The sequence below is a fragment of the Phalacrocorax carbo genome, chromosome 25, assembly GCF_963921805.1.
Source record: "Phalacrocorax carbo chromosome 25, bPhaCar2.1, whole genome shotgun sequence".
NCBI lineage: Eukaryota > Metazoa > Chordata > Aves > Suliformes > Phalacrocoracidae > Phalacrocorax > Phalacrocorax carbo.
In genome coordinates this window covers 1,442,195-1,464,425 of record NC_087537.1, presented here as the reverse complement: position 1 = coordinate 1,464,425, position 22,231 = coordinate 1,442,195, and the positions used below count along the sequence as shown (strand labels likewise).

The 22,231-nt window shown below is 67.3% G+C and overlaps 3 protein-coding genes across 3 annotated transcripts; 1 reads left to right on the top strand and 2 right to left on the bottom strand.

Moving 5' to 3' along the window:
- Positions 1-202: 202 nt before the first annotated feature.
- On the bottom strand, positions 203-2,751 carry LOC135317379 (collagen alpha-1(XVIII) chain-like). The gene is made up of 11 exons (XM_064473670.1): positions 2,615-2,751; positions 2,328-2,372; positions 2,077-2,157; positions 1,929-1,970; positions 1,793-1,820; positions 1,502-1,560; positions 1,280-1,414; positions 1,060-1,122; positions 880-948; positions 624-692; positions 203-427 (listed from the first exon to the last, which is right to left on the bottom strand). The coding sequence occupies exons 6-11, from the start codon at positions 1,532-1,534 to the stop codon at positions 203-205; spliced, it is 594 nt and encodes a 197-aa protein (XP_064329740.1). The 5' UTR covers positions 1,535-1,560; positions 1,793-1,820; positions 1,929-1,970; positions 2,077-2,157; positions 2,328-2,372; positions 2,615-2,751.
- A 654-nt stretch (positions 2,752-3,405) lies between these two features.
- On the bottom strand, positions 3,406-5,489 carry LOC135317378 (collagen alpha-1(X) chain-like). Its single transcript, XM_064473669.1, has 8 exons — positions 5,349-5,489; positions 5,198-5,269; positions 4,980-5,042; positions 4,829-4,903; positions 4,376-4,591; positions 3,793-4,155; positions 3,446-3,565; positions 3,406-3,411 (listed from the first exon to the last, which is right to left on the bottom strand). The coding sequence occupies exons 1-8, from the start codon at positions 5,487-5,489 to the stop codon at positions 3,406-3,408; spliced, it is 1,056 nt and encodes a 351-aa protein (XP_064329739.1).
- Positions 5,490-9,625: 4,136 nt separating this feature from the next.
- Positions 9,626-19,890, top strand: IGFBP4 (insulin like growth factor binding protein 4). The gene is made up of 4 exons (XM_064473163.1): positions 9,626-10,279; positions 16,317-16,471; positions 16,705-16,839; positions 17,158-19,890. The coding sequence occupies exons 1-4, from the start codon at positions 9,886-9,888 to the stop codon at positions 17,284-17,286; spliced, it is 813 nt and encodes a 270-aa protein (XP_064329233.1). The 5' UTR covers positions 9,626-9,885; the 3' UTR covers positions 17,287-19,890.
- Positions 19,891-22,231: the final 2,341 nt, after the last annotated feature.

The window sequence follows — 22,231 nt, the reverse complement described above, 5'->3', positions numbered from 1 at the left end:
CGAGTGGTGGTGCTGAGACAGGGGACGAGGGCCAGGGCGATGCCCTTGTCCCAACCACACATAGGCAATAACTTGCTCTGGGTTCCTCCTGGATCCTCAAAACACAAGTGCCGAGTGCGGCCGGTGTGCAGCAGCCCCAGCGCGGGACAGGGCAAGGCTCCCCCCGCTGAGGCTTGCTGGGGGCTGCAGGGCTTTGCTTCCATCAGCACCCACAGGGGATGAGGGTACCTGCCTTCAGGTTGACAACAGGGAGGGCCCTGTCCATCCTCTTGACGATGGACACCAGGTCCTGGGTGGGAGCTGACAGGAACGCCCGGAAAGTGCCGTAGAGCTGAGCCTCCTGGGACTGCCGGTAGCACTGCAGGTCGGCGCCCCGGATTCCGCTCATGTCACCGGCGAGGGGCACATTCAGGGCAGCCAGGCGGAGCTGGGGAGGGGAGGCATGGTGGCGGTGAGGCTCAGGCATGGCCAGGCAATGTCTCTGCTCCCCCCTTCCTGGGAGAGCTCAAGCCTTCTGCGGTGCCGGCTGGCACAGATGGGTTCCCCGGGCACCTCTCCCCCCTCTTCTGTGGCTGGGCCACCCATCTGCCACCCCTGGAGCCAGGGTGCGGGGCATTGCTCACTGATGGGATCCGTGGGGCGATGGTGGTTGGCAGGAGCTGGGGCAGCCCTTGTCCCTCCTCCTTCTGGACCTGGAATAATGCAGCTCGGGTCAGCCCAGGGACACCCATCCCTGTGCCATGGGTGCCACGGGTGCAGCTCCCTCCCCAGACCAACACAACCCCAGGGTCTGCCTGTGCCGGGCTGGCGCTGCCCTGCCGACAGCCCGTCCCCACGGCACATCCCTCCCGGCCTGGCCGCAGCTGCAACAGGGCTCACCAGCGAGTCCGTCGGGGCCAGCACGGGCAGCACCGTCTCAGGACCTCTTGTCTGTACCTGCTTCCCCTCCTGGATGGAAAGGAGAGGACAGTGCCCACCTATCCCCCCCCGGCAGGCAAAGGAGGGCACTGTCCCCTTGCTGGGACGTGAGTGGACCCAGTGGCTGCCCGCACCCCTCACCTGGTACCGTGGGGTGGAGGCGGAGGGGTCGTCACTGGCGAAGAGCGACTCCGAATCCTCCAGCTGCTCAATGCAATGAGCAGAGGGATGGGTTAGGGGGGAAATGGCTCCTTCCCAGGGGTCTGCTGCCCCAGTGCCAAATCCAGCTCGGTGTCAGGGCTGGAGCCTGTCCCCACCACCCTTCCGAAGGACCCTGAGGGGCGTCCTTGGTGCACGGTACCAGGAGGCGGCTCCAGCCGGTGGGGGTCCGGAGGAAGGCACTGCTCCCTTCCCGCACATAGACCAGGCTCCCCTCGGGCACGGCTCTGCCAGACTTCAGCATCAGCTCCTTGGACCTGAAGACCCACGTCTGGCGCTGGGAGGGGGATGGAGAGGTTCACGACCCAGCTGCGGCGTGTGGGGCAGGACCCCCAGCTCGCCCACGGCCGCAGCCAGGACGTACCCGGAGATCAGCGCGGGAGTCCAGTGGCTCCATCTGAGGGATATCAGCATCTGGAGAGCCTGGAGAGGGTGGGGGGGTCACAAGATGCCCTGGTGCAGGGGCTAGAAGCTCCCGCAGGAGCTAGCCCTGCAGGGGCGTGGTGGTGGTGGGAGACGGATGGGAGAGCCAGCTGCGGTGCTGGGGACCCGTGCAGGGTGGCACAGCCCTGGCACCCAGGAAGGGAGGCAAGACTTCACAAAAGGTGTGTCCAAGGAGTCTGGAGCCCCCGAAACACCCAAGAAATGCCCTTACCTGCTTCCCAGCCTGTGTTGGTGGCTGCCTGTGAAGGCAAGCGGGGCCCGTTGCTGCCACTGGGCACAGGGACACCCTTGCTGGTGCATGGGGAAGGGACAGGGTCTCTCTCAGGGACAGCGAGGCTGTGGCTTACCGGCTGCTTGCAGGGCGGCTGGGCACGGATGGGGTAAACCCTCTGGAAGCAAAGACAGGCAGGTTTGTGGGGAGCCTCACATGCTGTGCACGCTCACACGTGTGCGTGCTCTGGCACAGGCATGTGCACAGCCCGTGCTGGGCCTTACGTTGAGGTAGAGAAGACCTGGTGCTCCAGGGGGGCCAGGGGGCCCGGGGGGGCCGGGGTTCCCGGGGGGACCTCGCAGACCCTGCGGTAGAGCAGTGTGGAGATTGGACTGGGCTATTTTGGTGCTGCCTTTTGCGGGGGCAGCTATGACACCCCATTGCTCTTGCTCATCCTTCGCGCTCCGTTCCCCTCCCGGGGCTGAACCCCCCAAGGCCGGGGCAGCGCGCAGACGTGAGCCAGGCAGTCTCTCACATGGGGGATGATCGCTCCATAAATCTCCGACTCCTCTTTGCTGGTCTGCAGAGAAAGAAAGAGAAGACTGAGACTGACCTCCATCCTTCCCCTCTCTATCCTCCACCCCTCCATCCTCCATCCCTCCATCCCAGCTGGGGCTGAGCCCTGCGGGGCTGCCAGTGGGGTGAGCCATGGCATGGGGCATGCAGAGCTGCCTGGACTCTGGCAGCACGGTCCCCAAGACCAGGCTGGGGTCCCCGGGCACCCCTCGTCGTGACGGGGCCCCACGAGCCCTGAGGACTCACCGTTTGGTACCCGCTGATGGGCACCCAGGAGCCGGACTGGCTGCCGGTGCTGGGCAAGGGGAGGTGGCCTGGTTTGCACCCGTGTTCCCCGTAGCAGCACCCCTGGGTGAGCCGCAGAGAGAGGCACGATTAGAGCCTGTGCTGAGTGGTGGGGATGGGTGTTCGTGCTGCGTGCGTGCGTGGGTGCAGCACGTGCTTGCATGTGTGTGTGCATGTGTGCATTTGCATGTGCCGCAGGGGATGGTGTGACTCGCCACCCCCCTCTCCCTGTGTCCCAGAATATTTGGGGTCTCTGGCAGTGCTGCTGGAGCAAGGCGAAGGCTGGCGCTGCCCGGGCACGTGGAGGGAGTGGAGGCAGCGCACAGGGTTCAGGGGTTCACACTCAGGCTGTGGGGATGAGACTCCCCCCCATCTAGTTCCCACCGCGCTGGTGCCCACGGCTACAAACCCTCTCTCCAGGGTCACCCTTTTCTCCCTGGAAGGAAAGCAGAGACGTCCTGTCAGTGCCCCGGCTCTGGGGGTACCTGGGCACGCCCGGACCCCTGGCACAGCATCGTGCCTCGCTCCATGGGGTGACACCCGCCATGGGGCTCTTTGGTCTTGGTGCCAGCACCGGGGAGAGGCCGCGGCTGACGCCGCCCCTGTGCCCTCGCTGCCAGCACCCGCCGTCCGCGGTGCCCGCTCCCCCGGCTCACCTTGGGGCCAGGCGGCCCGGCGGGTCCGCGGTGCCCTGCGTGGCGCGAGTCACACTGGAAGGAGAGGACGTGCCAGGCTGAGCACAGGGGCTGCCCCTACCCCTGAGCACCCACAGCCCCAGGACCCCCTACTCACCCTGTAGTCCCCCGGTGGTCCTGGCGGCCCCATGGGGCCGGGCATGCCCGGGGAGCCCGTCTCTCCAGCCCGGCCAGGGCTCCCCGGCATGCCCGGCAGTCCGCGTTCACCCTTCTCACCCTGCCGGCACGTGGTGTGCGGGGTGGTGAGTGTGGGGGTCAGCACCCCGTGTCCCCCTGGGCCCCGCAGCAGCAGGGTTGGGGCAGCCCTCCGATGGGCTCGGTGCTGGGGGCTGCTCCCCGCCGGGGCAGAGCGAGGGGCTGGTGAGCCCAGCTGCTCCATGCCCACCCCACCACCGCCGGCTCTGCTCTGGCCCCAGGGCCATGGATGGGCTGGGACCCCCTTACCTTTAGTCCGGGGAATCCTGGCTCCCCTCGGAGCCCTGGTTTGCCAGGGAGTGACACAGGTCCTGTGGGACCGGGGGGTCCTTCGTGCCCAGGTGCCCCCGGGGGACCTTGTGGGCCTGGGAGCCCTGGTGCTCCCGGGGGTCCGTCTGGCCCAGCCAAGCCTGGAGACCCCGGAGGTCCTTCAGCCCCAGGGAAACCAGGTGGTCCCACATCCCCTGGCGGGCCGGGGGGTCCTGGCTGCCCATCCTGCCCAGGGACCCCTGGGGAGCCTTCATGGCCTGGGTAGCCAGGGGGTCCGGGCAGGCCAGGCAGCCCTGGGGGGCCTGGAGGTCCCAGGTTCCCCGCAGGGCTGGATGCTCCCAGCTTTGTGTTGGGTTGGAGGGAGAGAGGAAAGAGAAAGCAGAGTCAGTGAATGGCTGTGTCCCATCCCCTGCTCCCCCTCTCTTGGGCTGCCCGATCCCATGGCCCCATGCCTGAGCCCTCCCGTCCCTGCTGGTCCAGCTAGGGATGGACACCACAGCAGTGCCGGCATCACCCACCAGCGCTGGCATCTCCCACGCGTGCCCCCCACCCTGGCGCTCACCTCATTCTCCGATCCCTTGGGGAGGGTGGCGGGCATGCGTGGGCTCCTGGCTCCCGAGGCGCCTGGTGGTCCTGGGGGCCCTGGTGGTCCTGGAGGACCTGGGGGGCCCCGGGGACCCTGATGACCTGGCTGCCCCGGGTTGCCGGCCTTCCCTCTCTCCCCAGAAAATCCGGGCTGTCCTCTGTCTCCTGGGGACCCTCGGTCACCTTTCTCTCCCTGTCAGCGAAAGACAGAGCCTGGCTCCTGGCTCGCAGCTCCTGGCACTTTCCTGCACCAGTGCCCACCACAGGGACACGCCGCCCCCCTGGCAGGGGACACCTGAGTTGTCCCCCCAACCCAGACCCTGAAGTAAGAGTCCAAATCCCAAGCAGAAAAAGTTTTGCACAGCCAAAAGAAGCCAAGGGATTTCTCCCAGCGGGACCCCCTGCCTCTCCCCAGGGAGGAGCACTGCACCTTTGGGCCGGGAGGGCCAGGAGGGCCAGGAGGGCCGGGGCTCACGGGGCAGACGCAGCTGGAGCCGTTGTGCATCTGGAGAGGGAGAGAGCAGTGAGCCATGGGACGGCATGCCAGGGACTGGCACGGGTGCCCTGTGCCCACCTCTCACCTGGATAGCAGGGTCTGTCTCCGGGGCTGGGGGCACCCGCCGAGGCAGCCCCTTCGCCGTACTCTATGTGGAGGAGAGGAGGGGCTGAGCTTGACACCCCCGACCACTGCCGCCATCCCCTGCAGTGCCATCCTCATCCTGCCCCGCCAGCCTCTCGCTTGGTGCCCACCCTGGGCTGCCCCTCGCAGCCCCTCCAGGGACCAGGACCCCTCCACTACCTTGATCCGCAGGAACTCCTCTTCCTCCGCGCTCCCCTCGAAGATCTCCGGGGTGGCTGTGGGTCGGTGCTGCTAAGAGAGATGGGGAGAGCTCAGTGAGGGGCTGGGGGGGATCCCGGGGGGGACACAGGGACCCAGCTGCAGCCATCACTGTGTGCACCCCGGGGTGGGGGGCTGTGCCCCAGCGCTGCTGTGGGGCTGTGCCATGTGGGGGGGACGCTGGGAGCTGCCGCGGCTCCTTTCCAAGGGGGCAGAGGTGGCTGAGCCATGGCTTGGGGATGGAGCAGGGCATGCTGCCCTGCCTGGTGTGGCTGTCTGGGCAGGGCACAGATAAGGGGAAGGACGTGGCGAGGGGCCCGGCAGCAGCTGGGGAGTTTCGGGATTGCTGAGGAAGCAGTGGGTGATGCTGGCTGGGGAAAGGCACCTGGCCTCGTGTGCGTGGTGGGACATGGCCCGGACCCTTCGCTGCCCCCCTGGCGAGTGGCTCCCGGCGTCTGGGGGCTGTTGCCTGCGGGGGTTTGCTCAGCAGCACCTTCTGCATGGGCTCCACGCCATCAGCATCTCTGTCTGCAGGAGCAAAGGGGCAGGGGGTGGCAAGGCTGGAGGGGGTCCAGGGCGGAACAGCAATCCCAGTTCCTGGCTCTCACTGCGGCCACAGTGGTGCCACCAGCAGCCCTGGACCCCAGCGCCCCACACGTCACCCTCCAGCCTTACGCTGGAGGTGCCCCCTCCTTGCTGGGGTGCAGGAGCTGGGGCTGCCAGGGAAGCCACGTCCCTGCCTCACCATGCCTACCTTCCTCCCCATCCAGGGTGGGCGCCGTGGGGTCCGTGGGGCTGGTGCCCGGATCCGGAGTGGTGTCCTCCAAGCCCAGGGGGTAAAACCACTGGGCTGTGGTGGGGAGCAGGCGCCCGGCCAGCACCGAGAGGATGCAGAGTGTACGGAGAAGGTGTTGGGGGCTGCCGGACCCCATGCTGCTGCCTCGGGGCCAGGCTGCCCAGGACAGGGGGGCTTGGCTCATCCTGCTTGCCTGCACCGTCTGCTTCTGTGGCTCTGGCACGGCCCCCGCTGTTATCACCACATCCCCCGTGCTGCCCGACACGCCCCTTGCCCGCCCCGGCACCCGCACCCCACGGGCCGCATCCAGCGGGGGCTGAGCACCCACGCAGCCCGGTCACTGTCTGCCCCGCTGGCTGGGGGCAAGGAGGGCAGCCAGGAACTGCAGGGAACAGAGCCAGGGCCAGGAGGAGCTGCTGAAACCGAGGCGAGGGAGGGCCAGGGAGGAGATGCTGCCTGGAAATAGGGAGTAAAACCAGCAAGAAGGGGAGTGGAGGAAGGGGCTGGGTGGGAGCAGGGGGCATCGGCCACAGCAAGAGCAGCCCGGTGCTCCATGGGGTCTGCCCGGGCGCCGGTGTGTGGTGCTGGGAGGGGACAGAGACCGGCTCACAGGTCGGCCAGGCTGAGCCCTGGGGACAGGGCTGCAAGGGCCCGGGAGGTGTCTGTGTCCTGCAGCGTGTGATACCTGTGCCCTGCGGTGTGTGCAGTCACCGTGTCCCACAGCGGGTACAAAAGGCGATGTGTCTCGATGGCTCCATCAGAACCACCCCTGGCTGGGGATCTCCAGCCTTCTCTGACCCCCAGCCCCACTTCTGACCCTGCCCTGCGCTGACCTGCAGCCTCTCCCCAGGGCTGGCGTTGCTCCAGACCCTGCTTGGGGCAGTCGCGGGGAGCCTGAGCCCCCCACAGCCTCGGGAACCCCAAAGAGCCACTGAGATTGGGAGGGATGTGCTGGGAGCCCACAGAGCCCAGGGGCTGGGAGCACAGGGCTGCTCTGTCTCAGGCAGAGGAGCTGGACTGCAGAGAGTACTGGGCACCCTCCTTGGCTGCAGAGCTGACATCTTGGGGTGGGGGGCAGCATAGCTGTGGGCTGCACCAGCCCTGGCCCCCTCTCTGTCTCGCAGGATGGTGCTGGGATGGGGACCTGGAGGAGCTGTGCCAGGCGAGGACAGCCCCCAGGGCTGTGTGGCAAACACGTCCCCATTCCCTGCATGTCACGCTGGCCGCCAGCACTGCCGTGCTGCCTGCGCCCGCAGACACAACAGTCTCCCCAGTGGGTGCACAGCGCTTGCCAAGGCCTGATAAGGTGCCGCAGCCCAAGCCGGGCTGGGCACCTGTTTGGGTTTTGTCCCAGCTTGGACACCGTGTCAAGGCTGGCATCTCTGTCGTCGTCACGGCCACTGCGTGGCAGTGCCAGGCAGGGCAGGGGCTCTGGGGCAGCACCGGACGATGATGCCTTGCAGGGTTCCTGTGCCAGCTGGGAGGGGAGAAGGGGGGCTGGGGAGTGTGGGGAACACGGACCCTCTCTGCCCCAAGCTCTACCTGTGTCCTGCCTGCCCACTCAGCGCTGCCCAGCTCACCTGCACAGGAGAGAGAAGATGGTCCTGGGAGCCCCTGTGGCCAGTGCCACCAGTGCTGGCACTCAAAGTGCCACTTTGAGCACTAGATGTGCTTCACCCATGACATGAGTTTGGAGTCCTCAAACCGGGCCCTGCGTTACAGGCTGGCTCTGTTCCTCTTGAGGGGTTTGCGATGTGCTGAGCTCTTTCCACGCCTGGCCAGGCTGAGGCACCCTGGGGAGGTGGCTTTTTGTCCACTTGCTGCTCCCCACCTTCCTCCTTCTTGCCTGTTTAATCAGGGCAAATGAAACAAGCGATGTCCAGTATCACATCTGCACAGGGCCCTATGTCTGCTCCTGTCCCTCTGTGCTGCATTAAACTCCTGGGCACAACCAGAGCTGGACCCTCGTGTGACCACCCTCACCCCTCTATCACGGAGCAGCGTGCCGAGCCCTGCCGCCAGTGCCTGGGGACTGGCCTGCCCCATGGCAAGCGGAGCTGCAGGAGGTGCAGGCTGCTGCTGTGCTGGGGCAGGATCACTCCAGGGCAGCCCAGGTGCATCCCCTTATACATCACTGCAGGGCAGCCCCCACCTCCTGGGGCCACTTTGAATCTTTGCCCACCCCTGGGAGGCTGCCTCACGTCCCACCTGCTGCACAGAGCCCCACTCCAGGCCCCCGCAGCCAGGCTCAACGTCCGAGTGTTCACAGACCGTTAACTGCCTTGAAAGTGGTGCTGAGCACAGTCACAGACCCCAGTGGCTCCCGCTGCTCAGCCGAGTCCTTAGCAGGGCCAGCACAGACTGTGTGTGATGTGGTTGCTCCCTGTACGTTGTGCTCGCCCCGCAGGGCTGCACAGAGCCGGGCTGGCTCCCTGTGTCCCACAGGATGAAGGCCACCTTCCTGAGGGGCTGCGTTGTCTCCCTGTTGGTGCTGGTTGTGGCCTTTGCCAGTCTTTGTGCAGCACAGAGTGGCGGTTTTGCCGGCGTTGGCCAGGGTCAGCGCGGCGACACGGCCAGCACCCAGATGCTGCTGTGCCGGGGCATCCCTGAGCGTGCAGGACAAAGCTCCCCGCAGCGCGCAGCCGCTCCTTGTCCCATGGCATGAGCTCAGCCAGTCTGTGCCTCACCCCTGGCCACAGCAGATCCTGTCCCCGGGATAGGGAGGGGGGTCTCTGCCCCTCCTGCTGCCCCCACAGCGAGCCGGGAGTGTGGGGGACACCCCGCACAAGGCCTGCGCAGGCACCGCGGCATGGCACGCAGGGCAGGGGCAGCGAGGCTGTGCTTGTGCCGGAGCTCACCCCACCCCGGGCTGTGTCCAGGACCCCCCCCGGCCGCATCCAGGAGGGTCCCCCCGGCTGCCCCGAGCCCGGCGCTGGCTGGGATGCCCCTGGGTGCAGCTCGCGGGTCACCGGGCCCCAGGGCGATGCTCGGGGACCCGACCCCCGGGCACAGGGGCTGGGCCCTGCCCTCTCCCAGCCTCCGCCCTCCCCCGGTGCTCGGCCGCCCCTGCCCTGGTGCTGCGGGGGCTGGCGGGGCCGGAGCGGCGGGGAGGGATGCTCGGGCTCCCCGCCCGCCTCCCCATTTTCCGAAATAACCACTAGGTGCCGGCAGCTTTCAACTTATCACGGGCCGTTGCGGGGCCGGGGGGCGCGGGGAGCCGGCGGCTGCGGGGCGGGGGGTGCGGGGAGCGGCGGTGCCGGCCCGGGGCGCCGCTGGCCGCCGGGGGCGGAGCTGCCCGCCGTGCCGTGTTACCGGCAGCTCATGTGCTCCCGCCGGGGACCCCCGGGCCCGGAGCCCACCCCGGGCTGCCCCACGCTGGGGGTCTTGGCCACAGCCCCCCGCGATGCAGCCCCGTATGCTTCCCACCCACCCCCCTCCCCCCCCCAGTTCATCCCAGTTGGGCTCGGGACCGGGCAGGCGGCGGCGGGAAGGGTGTCGGGGCGGCTGCCGGGGGCTGCGAGGGGGTGGCGGGGTGGTCTCCGGGGTGTGGGGGGGCCCGGGGTGTGTAAGGGCCGGGGGGTCTCCGGGCTGCCCGGACCGGAGCTGCTCCGCCGGTGGCCCCGGTGCTGAAGCCGCCCTCCCCGGTGCTGAAGCCGCGGCCGCCGCCGTGGCCGCCGTCGGCGGGGGAGCGGCTCTCCCCGGTGGCTTGCCGGTGGCGGCGGGGGCGGCCCCGCCGGTGGCCCCGGTGCCGGCGGCGGGAGGTGTGGCCAGGGGCCGCATAAAGCCGCCGCCGCCCCGCGTCCGCCGCCAGCCGAGCGCCGCCAGCCCGGGCGCGGAGCGGCGCGGAGCCGCCATGCGCGGGGCCACCGGGTGCGGGGCCGCCGGGCGCGGGGCCACCGGGCGGGCTCTGCCGCCGCTGCTGCTGCTGCTGCTGGCGGCGGCGGCGGGGCCGGGCGGCGGCGAGGAGGCGATCCAGTGCCCGCCGTGCTCGGAGGAGCGGCTGGCGCGCTGCAAGGCTCCGCAGGGCTGCGCGGAGCTGGTGCGGGAGCCGGGCTGCGGGTGCTGCGCGACCTGCGCCCTCGGCCGCGGCACCGCCTGCGGCGTCTACACCGCCCGCTGCGGCGCCGGGCTGCGGTGCTACCCGCCCCGCGGCGTGCCGCGGCCCCTGCACACCCTCATGCACGGCCAGGGCGTCTGCACGGACCTGGCCGACGTCGAGGCCATCCAGGAGAGCCTCCAGCCGCCAGGTAAGGCCGGCCCCGGGCGGCCGAGGGGCCAAGGGTGGGCGCCGGGTTGCCAGCGGCACCCCCGAGCAGCCCCCGTTTGCGCCAACCCACTCTCCGCTCGCTTGGCAGGTGTTGGGGGAGTGGGGCGGGGGGCTCAGCGGGGACCCCGAGGTGGGACACGGTGGTTGTGCGCGGAGGGCGTCCCAGGAGGGAGCTGCGCGAGCTCCCACAGGCGGGTGCCAGTGGGCCACGTTTGTGACATCCTCATCCACCGCTGGCACAGCAGTGCCACGGCCAGTGGCTCTGTGTGTGCCAGAGCGGGGTGCTCTGCAGGGACTCATCGCCCGCCGTGCCCTGTCTGCAGAGTGCCCCTGGATGACAGGGCAGCCCGGGGGTCCTGCAGGCACCCACCGCCTCCGGGGACGGGTCCCAGCTGCCAGGGGAGCACCCGTTGCATGGTGACCCCTGCGCTGCCGCTTCCCCGGGATGCTGCCGGCAGCTCTGCCAGCACCGCCGGGAGGAAACAGGAAAGAGGCCTCGGGGCACCTGCTTCCCTCCCAGGCAGGTCAGGCTGGGCTCTGTGCCGGGGCTCGGCCGGCAGCTCTGTCCTTCCTGCAGCGGGGCAGGGTAGGCTGTGGGCTTGGGCAGGGCCAGGCTGGAGAAACCCACTGCCTGCAGGCTCTGCCCGTGCCTGTCTGCCCCAGGACCCTCTTGCAGGTGTTGGTCGTGGCACCCTGCGACCCCTGTGGTGCTCGGGCAGGTCCTGGGGGCTGGGAGCGGAGCTGGTGGAGGGAGCCCAGCCCCAGGGCTGCACAGGTCACGCCGTGGCTTTGACAGTGGGAACAGAGCCGCTCCTTGGGGCTAAGCATGGAGACCTGGCCCGTGGGGCTGGCCTGTCAGTGGGTCTGGATGCCATGCTCGCCCCTTCCCCATCCCTGTGATAGGGACCATATCCCATGGAGCTGGGGAGCAACATCCCGCCACAGGACAGTCCACGAGCTGTCCTGGCCCTGTCCCCGCGTGGGGTCACCTAGAGCTCCCCGAGGGGCAGAAGGGGCTGGAGCAGTGTCCATCCCTGTCCACCCTGAGGGCTGGATCCAAGCTCCATTCCCTCCTCACATGGCTGGTCTGCGGCAGCTCTGCCAGTGTCCCCATGGTGAGGAGGGTCCTTCATGAATGGACCCCTCCAGCCACCCCTCTCCAGAGACAGGAGTTGGCCGCAAGTGCTCAGCATTGGGTCTGCTGCAGAGACCCCCTGCCCTGCCTGTCTGTCCTCATCCCACATCCTGCAGGAGCTGTCTGGACTCCCTGGCCAGGGGCTGCGTCGGGCTGCCAAGGGCTGTTGGTTTTGGCCGTGCCCCGTGTAATGCAGCACTTTTTCCCAGAGCCTTTAGGAAACAGTCTTGCAGTTTTTTCCTTTCCTTTGTGCGGTGTTTTGGCCTTGCTGGGAATGGCTGGGTGGCCGTGGGAGCGGGTGCTTGCCCACCGGGCACTGCGCCTGCCTTCAGGGTCGCAGGTGGCAGGATGGGTGAGCCCCTTTGTCCGGGACAGCCCGGCAGGATGTGGGCAGGACCCTCTGCAGCACATTGCTCCGTGCAGCCCCTATGGGCAGGTCCTGGTGGGATGCCCAAGCTGCGGGTCCCTGTCCTGCTCCGGCAGCCCAGAGCCAGCGGGAGCATGGGGCTGGGGTCTGTATGCTCCATCGCTCCCACCACAGCCCTGCCTGGCTGGTGAGGGCACCCTGGCACGGCCAGTGCATCTGACAGGTCCCCTCTGGGTAAGCAGAAGGGACTTAAATGCCTATTTCGGGACAGGGGTGTATGGAGCAGGTGCCCCCCGGCTGCGCCTGCATCCCTCGGGGCTGAGCCTGCACGGGTGCCGGGCGAGCGGAGGCTGCGGCGGGCGGACGGCTGGGAAGTGGTTAACGTGCAGCTCGTACAGTAAACACTTTGTCTGGGGGCTCAGCCTGGGGGTGGGGGGGCTCTGCATTCCAGGGAAGAGGCTGGGATCGGCGGGGGCTGGGCTGAGGCTGGGCTTTCAGAGAGGTTGGGCAATGACTCCCCGCTCCATCACCAGGAAAGAGCCCCTCTGCTCTCCCAGGACCTGCAGCACCCACGGGTGGCCAGTCTCCTGAGACTCTCTCCCATGTCTCCGGGTCTGGGGACCTTGTACGGGACCCTGGTCCCTGCCTCCTGCTTCCAGCTCCGAGCTGACTCCCGGGGCATCCTGCTGCTCGGCCGGGAGCCCTGCGACAGGGCTGGCCCTGGGAGGTTCCAGCCGCGGCTTTTCGGCACAGCCTGCGGGTGCCCAGGGGAGGTGGTGGCTGAACCCGCGTGTGGCAGCCGGGAAGAGGTGAGGACGTTTTCCCCAGCACACGAGACGAGTGATTTAATGCTGGGCAAATAACTATGTCTGGGAAAATCTGACCCCATGGGAGCCGCGTGCATCCTGCGTGGTTGCTGTAAGCAGTGGCTGGGATGGATCCTGTTCCTTTCCTGCGTGCAGCGTCTGGGAGGGACGGTGGTGACGGAGCCTCGGCTGGACGGTGCGCAGGCAGTGAGGACAGGCTGGGTTCAGCCCCGGCAGCGTCCACCTCACATGCATCCATCACTGCCCCTTTCTGCCCGATCAGGGGGCCAAGCGAGGCTGTTGCCCTGTCCCAGCTGTCCCCCAGGATGGGGTCTGGCCTTCGCCCATGCTCGGGTTTCTCTGGGCCAGGCGCTGCTCCTGGTCCCTACAGGGAATCGTCTGCATCTGCATCCCTCACTCCCTCTCCTGCATCCTGACCTCTCCTCCGTCGGGCTCACGTCAGGTGCTGAGCTGGGAGGCGCAGATGTGCTCGGCTGCGCTTGGGCACGGCAGGGCTCAGCAGTGTGTCCCGGCGGGATGGGGGTGGGCCAAGCTTCCCAGCCGGTGTCCCTGGCCAAGGAGCAGTAGGTGCCTCGTACCTGCACCCCAACCATGCCTATGCCCCAGCTCCCCACGTTCCACCGGAGCCAGCGCTTGGCGGAACGAGCACAGACTTCCCCGCACCGGTGCCTGCCAAGTCAAAAGCCCTGGCAGCCAAGAGAGCTGGCGCTGCGCCGTGGCCCTGCCAGGACCACCCGCAGGCGACACCAGGGGTGCCAGATGGGGAAGCAGAGGGTGCTGGGACTCACTGTGGCTCATGTGCTGTGTCAGCCACAGACACGTGGATGTGTCCCCTCTGGCCCGTGGGGCACGTGGGGTCCTTTGTGGCTGAGCTGATGGGGTGGAGGGAGCAGGGCTGGAGCTGTGGGGGCCCCTGATGCTCATCCATCTGCCACGGACACACACATGCTTCCGAGGCGTCGCTCCCTGCCCTGGGCTCTCCTCCCATGGGAGCCGCGTGGTGGAGCCCGGAGCCCTTCACTGCTCCCTTGGGCTCAGTGTGGTGAGTCACAAGTTCGGCACATGATCAACCTCATTTGCAGCTCCCGTTAATTGAAGGTGACGCTGAATGACTCATTTGTGTCTCCTCTCTGCGGGCCGGGCAGAAGCCCTCCTCCTGCTGGGACAGGGCGGCCAGTCTGTGCAAACAACAAGGCAGCACCCGTTTCCGTCCCCTTGGCACCTGCTTCCATCCCAAACCGAGCAGAGGGGCTTCCCCCAGCCTCGGCCAAGCAGGCACCCCCCATCCACTCTGCCCATCCTCCCCTGCTGCTCGGAGCGCTCTCTCTGCCGGCACAGCCCGGCCGTGACCGGCAGCACCGGGGCGGTGGCGGCCGGTGCGTGGGCTGCCCTGCGCGGCCAAGGCTGCCCGGCAGAGCGGGGCCGGGGCAGAGGTGTGAGGGGGCGTGGGGGCACGGCGCAGGCACCGGTGCGGCCAGGGCCGGCATCCAGATGGTGCTTCCCAAGGGGTTGGGGCAGAGCGGGCTGCACCGGGAGCGGTGCGGGAGGCTGGCAGGTCGGGGGCCTCCAGGCTCCACAGATTGCTTTTTCCATGCCTTTGCACGCAAGTGCGAGGAGTTTCCTTGTCTAGCTGGTGCAGGAAGATTGCCAAGGGAAGCGAGAGGCTCCTTGAGCTGCTGCACGTTGCTTAGTGGGTGGGAAAGTCACCCCAAGGACTGCAGCAATCCCGGCGGCAGGGAGGGATCCTGGAGCTGGGGTGCGAGTTGGGACACCGCAGGTCCCAGAGCTCTGTCCGCAGAGCCGGGAGTCGGGCGAGAGCCGCCTCGCTGCCCGCAGGCACCAACGTCTCATGTGACCTTATGAAAATGTTATTGGCATCTGGTCTTGTTTAAGCCAAGAGATTTGACACTCTGAAGGCGGCTGGCGGGAGGAGGAGGAGTGTTGGTCCGTGCTGGGGCTGGGTGAGGGCTTCCCCCGGGCCGAGCGGGCAGCGGCCGGTGCCTCCGGTCCTGCCTTTCCATGGCGCTGGAGCAGCGCATGGAGGTGCCGGGACTTTGGCATGGTGGTCCCCACTGGCGCCAAATCTCCCACCCAGCTCTTCCTCGCATGTCTCCCTGAGGGGTGCAGGGGGAAGACGGGGAGGGAAGGAGCATCCCTGCCCAAGCCCCCCGAGCCCCCCGCTGGGCTCTGCCGCCAGCGTCCACGTTGCACCACGGCCCCGTGGTTGGTGCCGCTGGGGCTGGTGCACACCAGGGCTGGCATCGGTCTGCACGGGGTCCTGGAGACTTTGGGTTTGTGTTTCAAATTTCAAGGGCATGAGCCATTTCCTGGAAAAAATTGACAGATTAAACAAAAAGCAAATAACACGAATGAAGGAGGATTTGATCGGGGCTTCTCTGTGAACTTTAACCGGGCTGCTGGGAGCCGGTCCAGGAACCCTTCGCTGCAGGAGAGCCTCTGCGTGAGGTGCCGATGGGAGAGCAGAGCCAGGATCCCGCGGGGACGTGGCGGGCAGGAGGCTGCGGCCCCGACCCCGTTGCCTGCCGGCTCACGGGAAGGGCTGGTGCCAGGCATAACCCCGGCAGCCTCCGAGCCCAGCGCTGCGAGCCCCTGGGTGCTTCCAGCCATGCTGCACCGTGACCGACCCCGCCTTGTTTGGGAAGGTTTTTCCTGTTGCTGGGTGTAATATTGATTAGTACAAGCCCAACCCCGGGATAAACTGGGGCAGGGAGCCCTGGCCGCTTTCTTCTTAGAGCCCAGGCAGGTTGGGGTCAAAACACTGCTCGGGCTCTGCCTGACGTGGCTCCGAGCGCAGGTGGAACCCCAGCTCCCTGGGGCGTCCCCCCCCTCCGTAGAGCGTTAATGGGCCCCAAACCAGAGGAACCGGCAGCTTTTTAAAAATAAAATTGTGCCGAGAGCCTGGGTCTCATGATGCTCCTTCCAGCTGCCAACATCTGGGATCGCAGTTTGGCTGCGCTCCTGGTGCAGGCGAGGCAGCCAAGCGCCGCCTTTTGGGATTGGCCCCGTGGGAGATTAACTTTCTTATTCCAGGAATTCCTTCTTTCATGTCTTTGCGGGGGCTGTGCCCCGTGGCAGAGCACGGCTCTGCTCCCGGCCACGGCGCCTGATGCTGCCCTGGGCCTGGCGAGCGCTCAGCATCGCCCTGGTGCAGCCCTGGTGCCCCATTCCCACTGCCGCTCCTCAGAGGCAGATTTCGGGGGCACCAGGGTCTTCAGGGGCTCCCTGGCTGTGCATCCCAGGGTCACTTTCCAGCCCTGTGGGTTGGGTGCCATGGGTGAGCAGCCGGCACCCGGTGGCACGTGGCTTGATGGGGCACAGCCTGACCCTTGTACCGCGCAGCACACTGGAGCAACTCCCTGGTGCTCTCGCAGCCTGCATTTGCAACCCTGCAATAACAGATGCATGCCAACAAGCCCGTGAATCGTAGCTCATGAGTCCTAAAAACTCCCAGGACCTTTTCCCAGTGCTGCAGGGAGACCTCAGCCTGGTGCGGTGGCGGGGGGGACCTGGCTCTGGGCATGACGCCTGTGGGGACCGGGGAGTACGGTGTGGGATCCGGCAGCACCGGCTGCGCGTTGTGCCTGGGGGTGCAGGTTGCTCCGTGGGGGCACTGCCGTCCCCGGGGCTGCCCCATAGCACTGACCCCCTCTGGTCTGTGTCCTTGCAGAGAAGGAGGAGATCGACCACCCCAACAACAGCTTCAGCCCCTGCAGCATCCATGACCGCAAGTGCCTGCAGAAGCAGCAGGCGAAGCGGGTCAACCACGGCACCAAGATGCGCAACAGCGGGAGCCCGTACCACCGCGAGGAGACGCGGCCCATAGTGAGCACTGCTTGGCACCGTGGCGGGCGGCTGGCACCGGGACGGTGCTGGGCTGGGGAGGGCAGGACGGGTGCTGAGCATCCCTGGGCCGTGCTCCAGAGCCAGCGGAGCCTGGGGAAGGAGCGGGGTTTGAAGCTGGTGCTTGTGGGGCAGCCCCAAGGGTTGGGGTCCCAGGGCGCTGGGGTAAGGGCATGCACCGGCCCGGCCGGCGGCTCAGCCCCACCTTCCCGCAGGCGCAGGGCTCGTGCCAGAGCGAGCTGCACCGGGCGCTGGAGAGGCTGGCCGCCTCGCAGACCCGCACGCACGAAGACCTGTACGTCATCCCCATCCCCAACTGCGACCGCAACGGCAACTTCCACCCCAAGCAGGTAGGACAGGCTCTTGCCCACCACTGAGGGTGGGGGGGGCCACTCGTGTGGAGGAATTTTGCACAGCTGGGAGGGGGGAGAGACGGACGGACAGGCCAGTGCCGGGGCACAGTCGGGCACCCGCAGCTCCTGGCTTCAGTGGGATTCATCCTTTGGGTGTTGTGGGGCCCTTTGCAGTAGCCCCGGGGTGCCCCGGGGGTGACAGAGCCCCCACGAGAGCTCCCGGTGGCCCCAGCCAGGCAGCCCGCGGGGATGGGGCTGTGGGGATGGGGCCGTGGGGGCCAGGCTGGGCGTCCTTCACCCAACCCGTCCCCTCAGTGTCACCCGGCGCTGGACGGGCAGCGCGGCAAGTGCTGGTGCGTGGACCGCAAGACGGGGGTGAAGCTGCCGGGCTTCCTGGAGCTGAAGGGGGACTTGGACTGTCACCAGCTGGCGGACAGCATGTGAGCGCGACCGCGGCAGCCCCGCGCCGCGCCGTGGCCAGGACACCCACCGGGGCTGCGTAGGAGAGGAAGAGAGGGGACGTGAGCGCCGAGCAGCTCGCCCGGTGCTGGGGGACCCCGGCGCGCGCCCCGGATCACTGCTGTGCTCTGTGCCTCGGGCTGCCCACGGCACGGGGCACGGCAGCGTGACCTGCGCCCTGACCACTAGCTGCCACTGCCGAGGGGTCCCTGGCACGTGCCAGAGGCACCTTCACCCCGCACGGACACTTGCTTGGACAAATGCTGCCCTGGGACTGGTGTCAGGATGCCTGGGTGGAGCGGGTGGAGAGCACCCACGATGCTGCCGCCCCTCGGTGCTGCTCCCACAGCTGCCGCTGCCTGCCCCGTGGTGCCCCGCCGGCTTTTGCCCCGGCCCCTCCGTGCTGCGGCATGGCCAGGGTACCCGGAGCCCGGCGGCTGCGGCAGAGGCTTGGCTGCTGCCCCGGCCCAGCCTGGCCCTGCAGGCGGCCACGGACATGCTGGTGCCTCGTGGGGTGCCGTGGCGGCACCCCTGCCCGCCGTGCCTTGCCACCCACGCCAGACCTCTGTGTGCGGCAGCAGAAGTGCCTCACCCTGCCCTCCCCAGCAGCGGGAGGCTGCCCAGGCAAGGACCGGGGGGGGCCCAAAGCGTGTGCGTGCAATGAGCATCGCAGCCACACAGAGCAATAAGAGACCTTCCTCCTCCTCACTGCAGCCCCACAGCCCGGGAACCTCCTGCCCCACGGCCCAGCCCCATCCCACTCCCTGTGCAGGGACAAAGCTGGTGGCCGCAGTGTTTTCCTCCCATCCATCCTGCCTCCCCCTGCCCCAGCCCCAGGGCGAGGGGGGTCGGGCACCCCAAGGCGTGCAGGGGTGCCTCCCCGCAGGGTCTGGGTCCAAGGGGGGGGGTCGAGGGTTGAGGGATGCCCAGGAAGAAACGCCTCCCAGCAGGAAGAGCTGCTTCTTTTTTTTTTCTTTTTCCTCCCCTTCCTCAAAGATTTTTAATATTTAAAAAATGTTGTTGGTGGGATCTTAAAACCGACCGTGTGGCCCCTGAGGCTGAAGTTCTCCCCCTCTGCGGACTGGGGCACCACAGGCGATGGTTTCTGTCTTCTCTTCCAACTTGGCCAACGTGACAAAACCGGGATGAATTTCTGGAACGTCTCAGTAACGGGATCTGCAGATTTCACCAGCACAAAGTTCTCAGCTGAGAAATTGTCACTATTTTTGTAGCTATTTTTTTCTTATTATTTTTTTAAGCTGGGCTGGAAATTTTTCACCTAAATGTCTTTTAGGTGAGAAGTGGCCGCGCTGGCTGCCATGGCAAGTGTGCCAAAGACGGAGGGGATTTTGCCTGTCCCCACCGACCCACCCCCTGGCTCCATGGCCACAGTGAGAGGTTTTGGTTTTCCGTGTGGATTTGCCCCATCCACGCCCATGGGTGCCAAGGCCCCCGATGGGAACGAAATGTTTCAGTTTTAGTGAAACACCCTTTTTCCCTCCCGGTCCCCAGCGGCTGCGCGGCACGGCGTGGCACGGCACGGCAGCTCCCCGGCACCAGCGGGGATGTTCCCGCGTGTCTCGGTGGGGACGGGGATTGGCAAGTGCTGCCATCCCGCTGGCCAGGGCTGGGCGGACGGCGAGGACAGGGCGAGCCAGGATGGAGGCTGGCACTGGGCTCAGCACTGCAGCTCATCAGCACGGCTTCGCCTGGCTTCCCATCCGCGTGACAGTGTCCGTGTCATGTCCCGCGTCCCCAGGTGCACGTGTCCCAGCGTGGCCCCAGCACCTTCCACCGCCCGTCCCGTGGGGCTGCGCTCCTGCCCCTGCCCTGCTGCAGACCCATTCCTTGTGGGGTCCCGCGGAGCTGTCGGGCCACCGGCTGCATCCCTGCTCGGTGCCTCGCCGGGCTCCTGCCGAAATCCCCCGCCTGCCCCGGCGCCCTCCCGGCCGGCTGCGCGTGGCCTCGCTCAGGGGAGGCTGCGCACACCCAATCTGGGTCAATTTGCCAGGATGGTGGTCGGCGAGGGCGGGGGTCCCCGCCCCTGCCAGAGCCCCCGGCCCCCTGGTGCCACCGCACAAAGGATGGGTTTCCCAGGATGAGGCCGGTCCTGGCGCTGGTCCCGGGTGGCCGCGGTTGGGTGCGGGGTGCGGTGGCAGCCCCAGCCCGCCGGGCTCGGCCGTCCGGACCCTCCCCACATGCAGCCAGGGCAGCGCCCGCAGCTCCAGCCGAGCGTCTCCTGTTTTTGGGGTGGCCTGCGGGCGGCCGGGCAGGGGCCGGGGATGCCGGCGCTCGCCAGGACGCATTCTGTGTCAGGCTCAGAGGGCTCCAGTGGTTTATATCGTCTCTCCTGTAGTTTAAGGCTCTATTTACACACGATCATATACCAGCGTAAGGCTCCCCAACCCCAGCGGCGTTTTTCCACACCGATGTGATTTCTGTCAGTTCCTCCTGGGCCAAGCCCGTCCCTTCAGACTCCTGTGTAGCGCTGACCCTCTTTTACAGTAAACTTGAACCTCTGTATCATCCAAAAGAAAAAAAAAAGGTAATTACTGTATTTAATTTTCCTGTTATTTAATGTGTTTCTATCGAGTGTATTTTATCTCTGCATTGCTTTAAAGAAAAGGAGATGGGGGAAGCAAAGCAGAGGAGGAGCGAGGGGTCTGCAGGGATCCCACCCGGCTGGACGCTGCGTTCCTGCGGTGCCAGTGTGCGCTGTATGGAAGCACTCCCCTTCCAAAGAGGTTAAATTAAACCAGAGACTGCCTGCGACCGTGGCACCCTCCTGCTGCAGTGTCGAGCCCTGGCAGAGGGTGGAGGCGCGGCACTCGCAGCCCCGACCCCAGGGAGGTTTGGTGGCGCGGCTGTGCCTCAGCCTGCCCCGGCTCCAGAGCCCCCCACATCCCTGGGGACCACCGGTGGGACCAGCCTCGGCTCCTCGGCCCTGGGAAGTGCCGGTTCTGGTGGTGAGAACAGAGGATGCTGGAGCTGGCTGGTGCTCCAGGACGAGGGAGTTGAGGTGTGCACCCGCGAAAGCCTGGCTGGGGTGTTTGCTGTAGCTACGGCGGCTGAGCGGCTGCGGGTGGCTCCGACTCCAAGCCACCAGCAAAAATATTTGATGGTTCGTTTCAGCCCGCCGCCGGGGCCGGGTGCTGGGGAGAGCAGCGCGGCTGTGCTGGCTGCCGGTGGGGCGAGTAGGGTGGGATCCTTGGTGGCAGCGAGGGAGCCCAGGAGCACCCGTGTGTCCCTGCTCCCTCGCAGCCCCTCTGCTCCCCTCTCCGAGATGCCCTGGGTGCAGCTGGGCACAGGCTGGGCCCTGGGCTGCTCCTCACACCCACCGGGCAGGGACCCCCTTTGGCCACCTCCAAAGGCACCTGCCTGCCCTCTGCCAGGGGCCGTGGGTTCGGCCGGCTGCGGAGCAGCATAAGGGAGGCTGGGGCAGGGGGAGCTGGGGAGGGCAGGGGGCTGGACTGTGGTGGTTTGGGAGTGGAAAAAAATGCCTGAGTGGAGAGCGTCTGGTTTGTAGATCCTGGGACTGGGCTGCGGGAGCGGGGCCAGCGCCTGCCTGCGCTCGGCAGCATCTGCAGCCTGCAGGGCTCGGGGGCCGGCGCTGGGCATCCCACCGGTGTGGGGACAGGCTCAGCTGTCCCTGCCTGGGCGCCTGGTCCCCCCCAGGCTGGGGGACACCACGCTGGGTTTGGGACTCAGCAGCCCTGAAAACCCAGGCACCCACAAAGCCTCAGGAATAGCTACGCTGAGGAGGGATGGGGCGGGAAGCAAATGATCTTGTGCCTCTTTATAAGCCCCAGCTCAGCCTCCGCTCGGTGCCACCACGAGGGCAGCGAGGATGGTCACCACCGGCCCTGCACAGTGGCACAGAGCAGCGGCACAGAGCAGCAGCCAGGCCCGGAGATGGCACCAAGCTGGGATGAGACACCGGACGGGCTTCAAAGTTCAGGGGAGGACAGGGACAGGCACCGGTGTGCGCCAGGGCGACGTGCTCGTGGCCAGGCAGCACCACTGGCCTCGCAGAGCCGCAGCCCGCGGCACGTGTGCCAGTGCTGGTATGCACCGTGCATCACCAGCTCTGCTCCGTGTTTTGGGAGGGTGTCGGGGGACCGGCAGCTGGGAGATGCCCAGGCGTGGGAATGCCCGGCGCTCTCGGCCATGGCTCGGCGTTCTCACGGCGTTTGCAGCAAACGTGCTTGCCAGGGCAGCTGGGAGGCCGCGTCGCCTGCAGTCACGTCGCAGGAGGACCCTGGGTCTCCGGCGTCACGGCTCCCCGGTGCTGGAGGTGTCGTCCGGGGCCGGTGCCAGCCCGATGCTCCGGTTACTGGAGCTGCGCGGCTGGTGGTGCTCGGGGTTGTGCAAACACCCCGGAGGAGCTGGGCCCGAAGGCAGCCGTCTGCAGCCAATGTAGACAAGCGCAGTAATTTGCTGGCGCAGCAGACCGGCAGCCGGACCAGGGAAGACGCCAGCTCTCCTGGAGTCTGGCCCAGCGCCCTGGCCCCGCATCGATGGCTGCCCAGGGCTGGGGCTACCTGGGCTCTCCTTCAGGGCCCCCCTCCTGCTTGCCCCCAGCCCTGGTGGCTGCGGGGTCACCGGGCTGGGCTCAGGAACCTATTTGACTAGAGAAATGCGTGTGTGTGTGTGTTTGCATTTCGCAGCGCTGCTGCCGGGAGCGCGGGGGCTGGTGCTGGAAGGTCTGGGGGTCATTTGCCCCTTCCCGTGATGCTTGCAGACCGGGGGCACCCGCCTCCCCCCAGCTCCCCCGTGTGCCGCTGCTCCTCGGTGACAGGAGGAAACCGAACCCTCCCGAGCCCTCCGTGTGTCTGGAAGTGCTGCTGGGCACCGCTGTGTCGGGATGGGGGAGGCAGGCGGCGATGCTGACCCCCGGCCGGGTCCCAGGTGAGCCGGTCCATATCTCATT

Coding starts and splice junctions, on each gene's coding strand:
- LOC135317378 (XM_064473669.1), bottom strand. CDS start 5,489: ATGCCCTGCTCCATCCCCAAGCCATGGCTCAGCCACCTCTGCCCCCTT. Junction 4,592..4,828: donor CTGGCCCTCCCGGCCCAAAG/GTGCAGTGCTCC, acceptor TTTCGCTGACAG/GGAGAGAAAGGTGACCGAGG. Junction 4,156..4,375: donor CCAAGGGATCGGAGAATGAG/GTGAGCGCCAGG, acceptor CCCAACACAAAG/CTGGGAGCATCCAGCCCTGC.
- IGFBP4 (XM_064473163.1), top strand. CDS start 9,886: ATGCGCGGGGCCACCGGGTGCGGGGCCGCCGGGCGCGGGGCCACCGGG. Junction 10,280..16,316: donor GGAGAGCCTCCAGCCGCCAG/GTAAGGCCGGCC, acceptor GTGTCCTTGCAG/AGAAGGAGGAGATCGACCAC. Junction 16,472..16,704: donor GCGAGGAGACGCGGCCCATA/GTGAGCACTGCT, acceptor ACCTTCCCGCAG/GCGCAGGGCTCGTGCCAGAG.
- LOC135317379 (XM_064473670.1), bottom strand. CDS start 1,534: ATGGAGCCACTGGACTCCCGCGCTGATCTCCGG. Junction 949..1,059: donor CCTCCACCCCACGGTACCAG/GTGAGGGGTGCG, acceptor CTTTCCATCCAG/GAGGGGAAGCAGGTACAGAC. Junction 693..879: donor TGGCCCCGACGGACTCGCTG/GTGAGCCCTGTT, acceptor GCATTATTCCAG/GTCCAGAAGGAGGAGGGACA.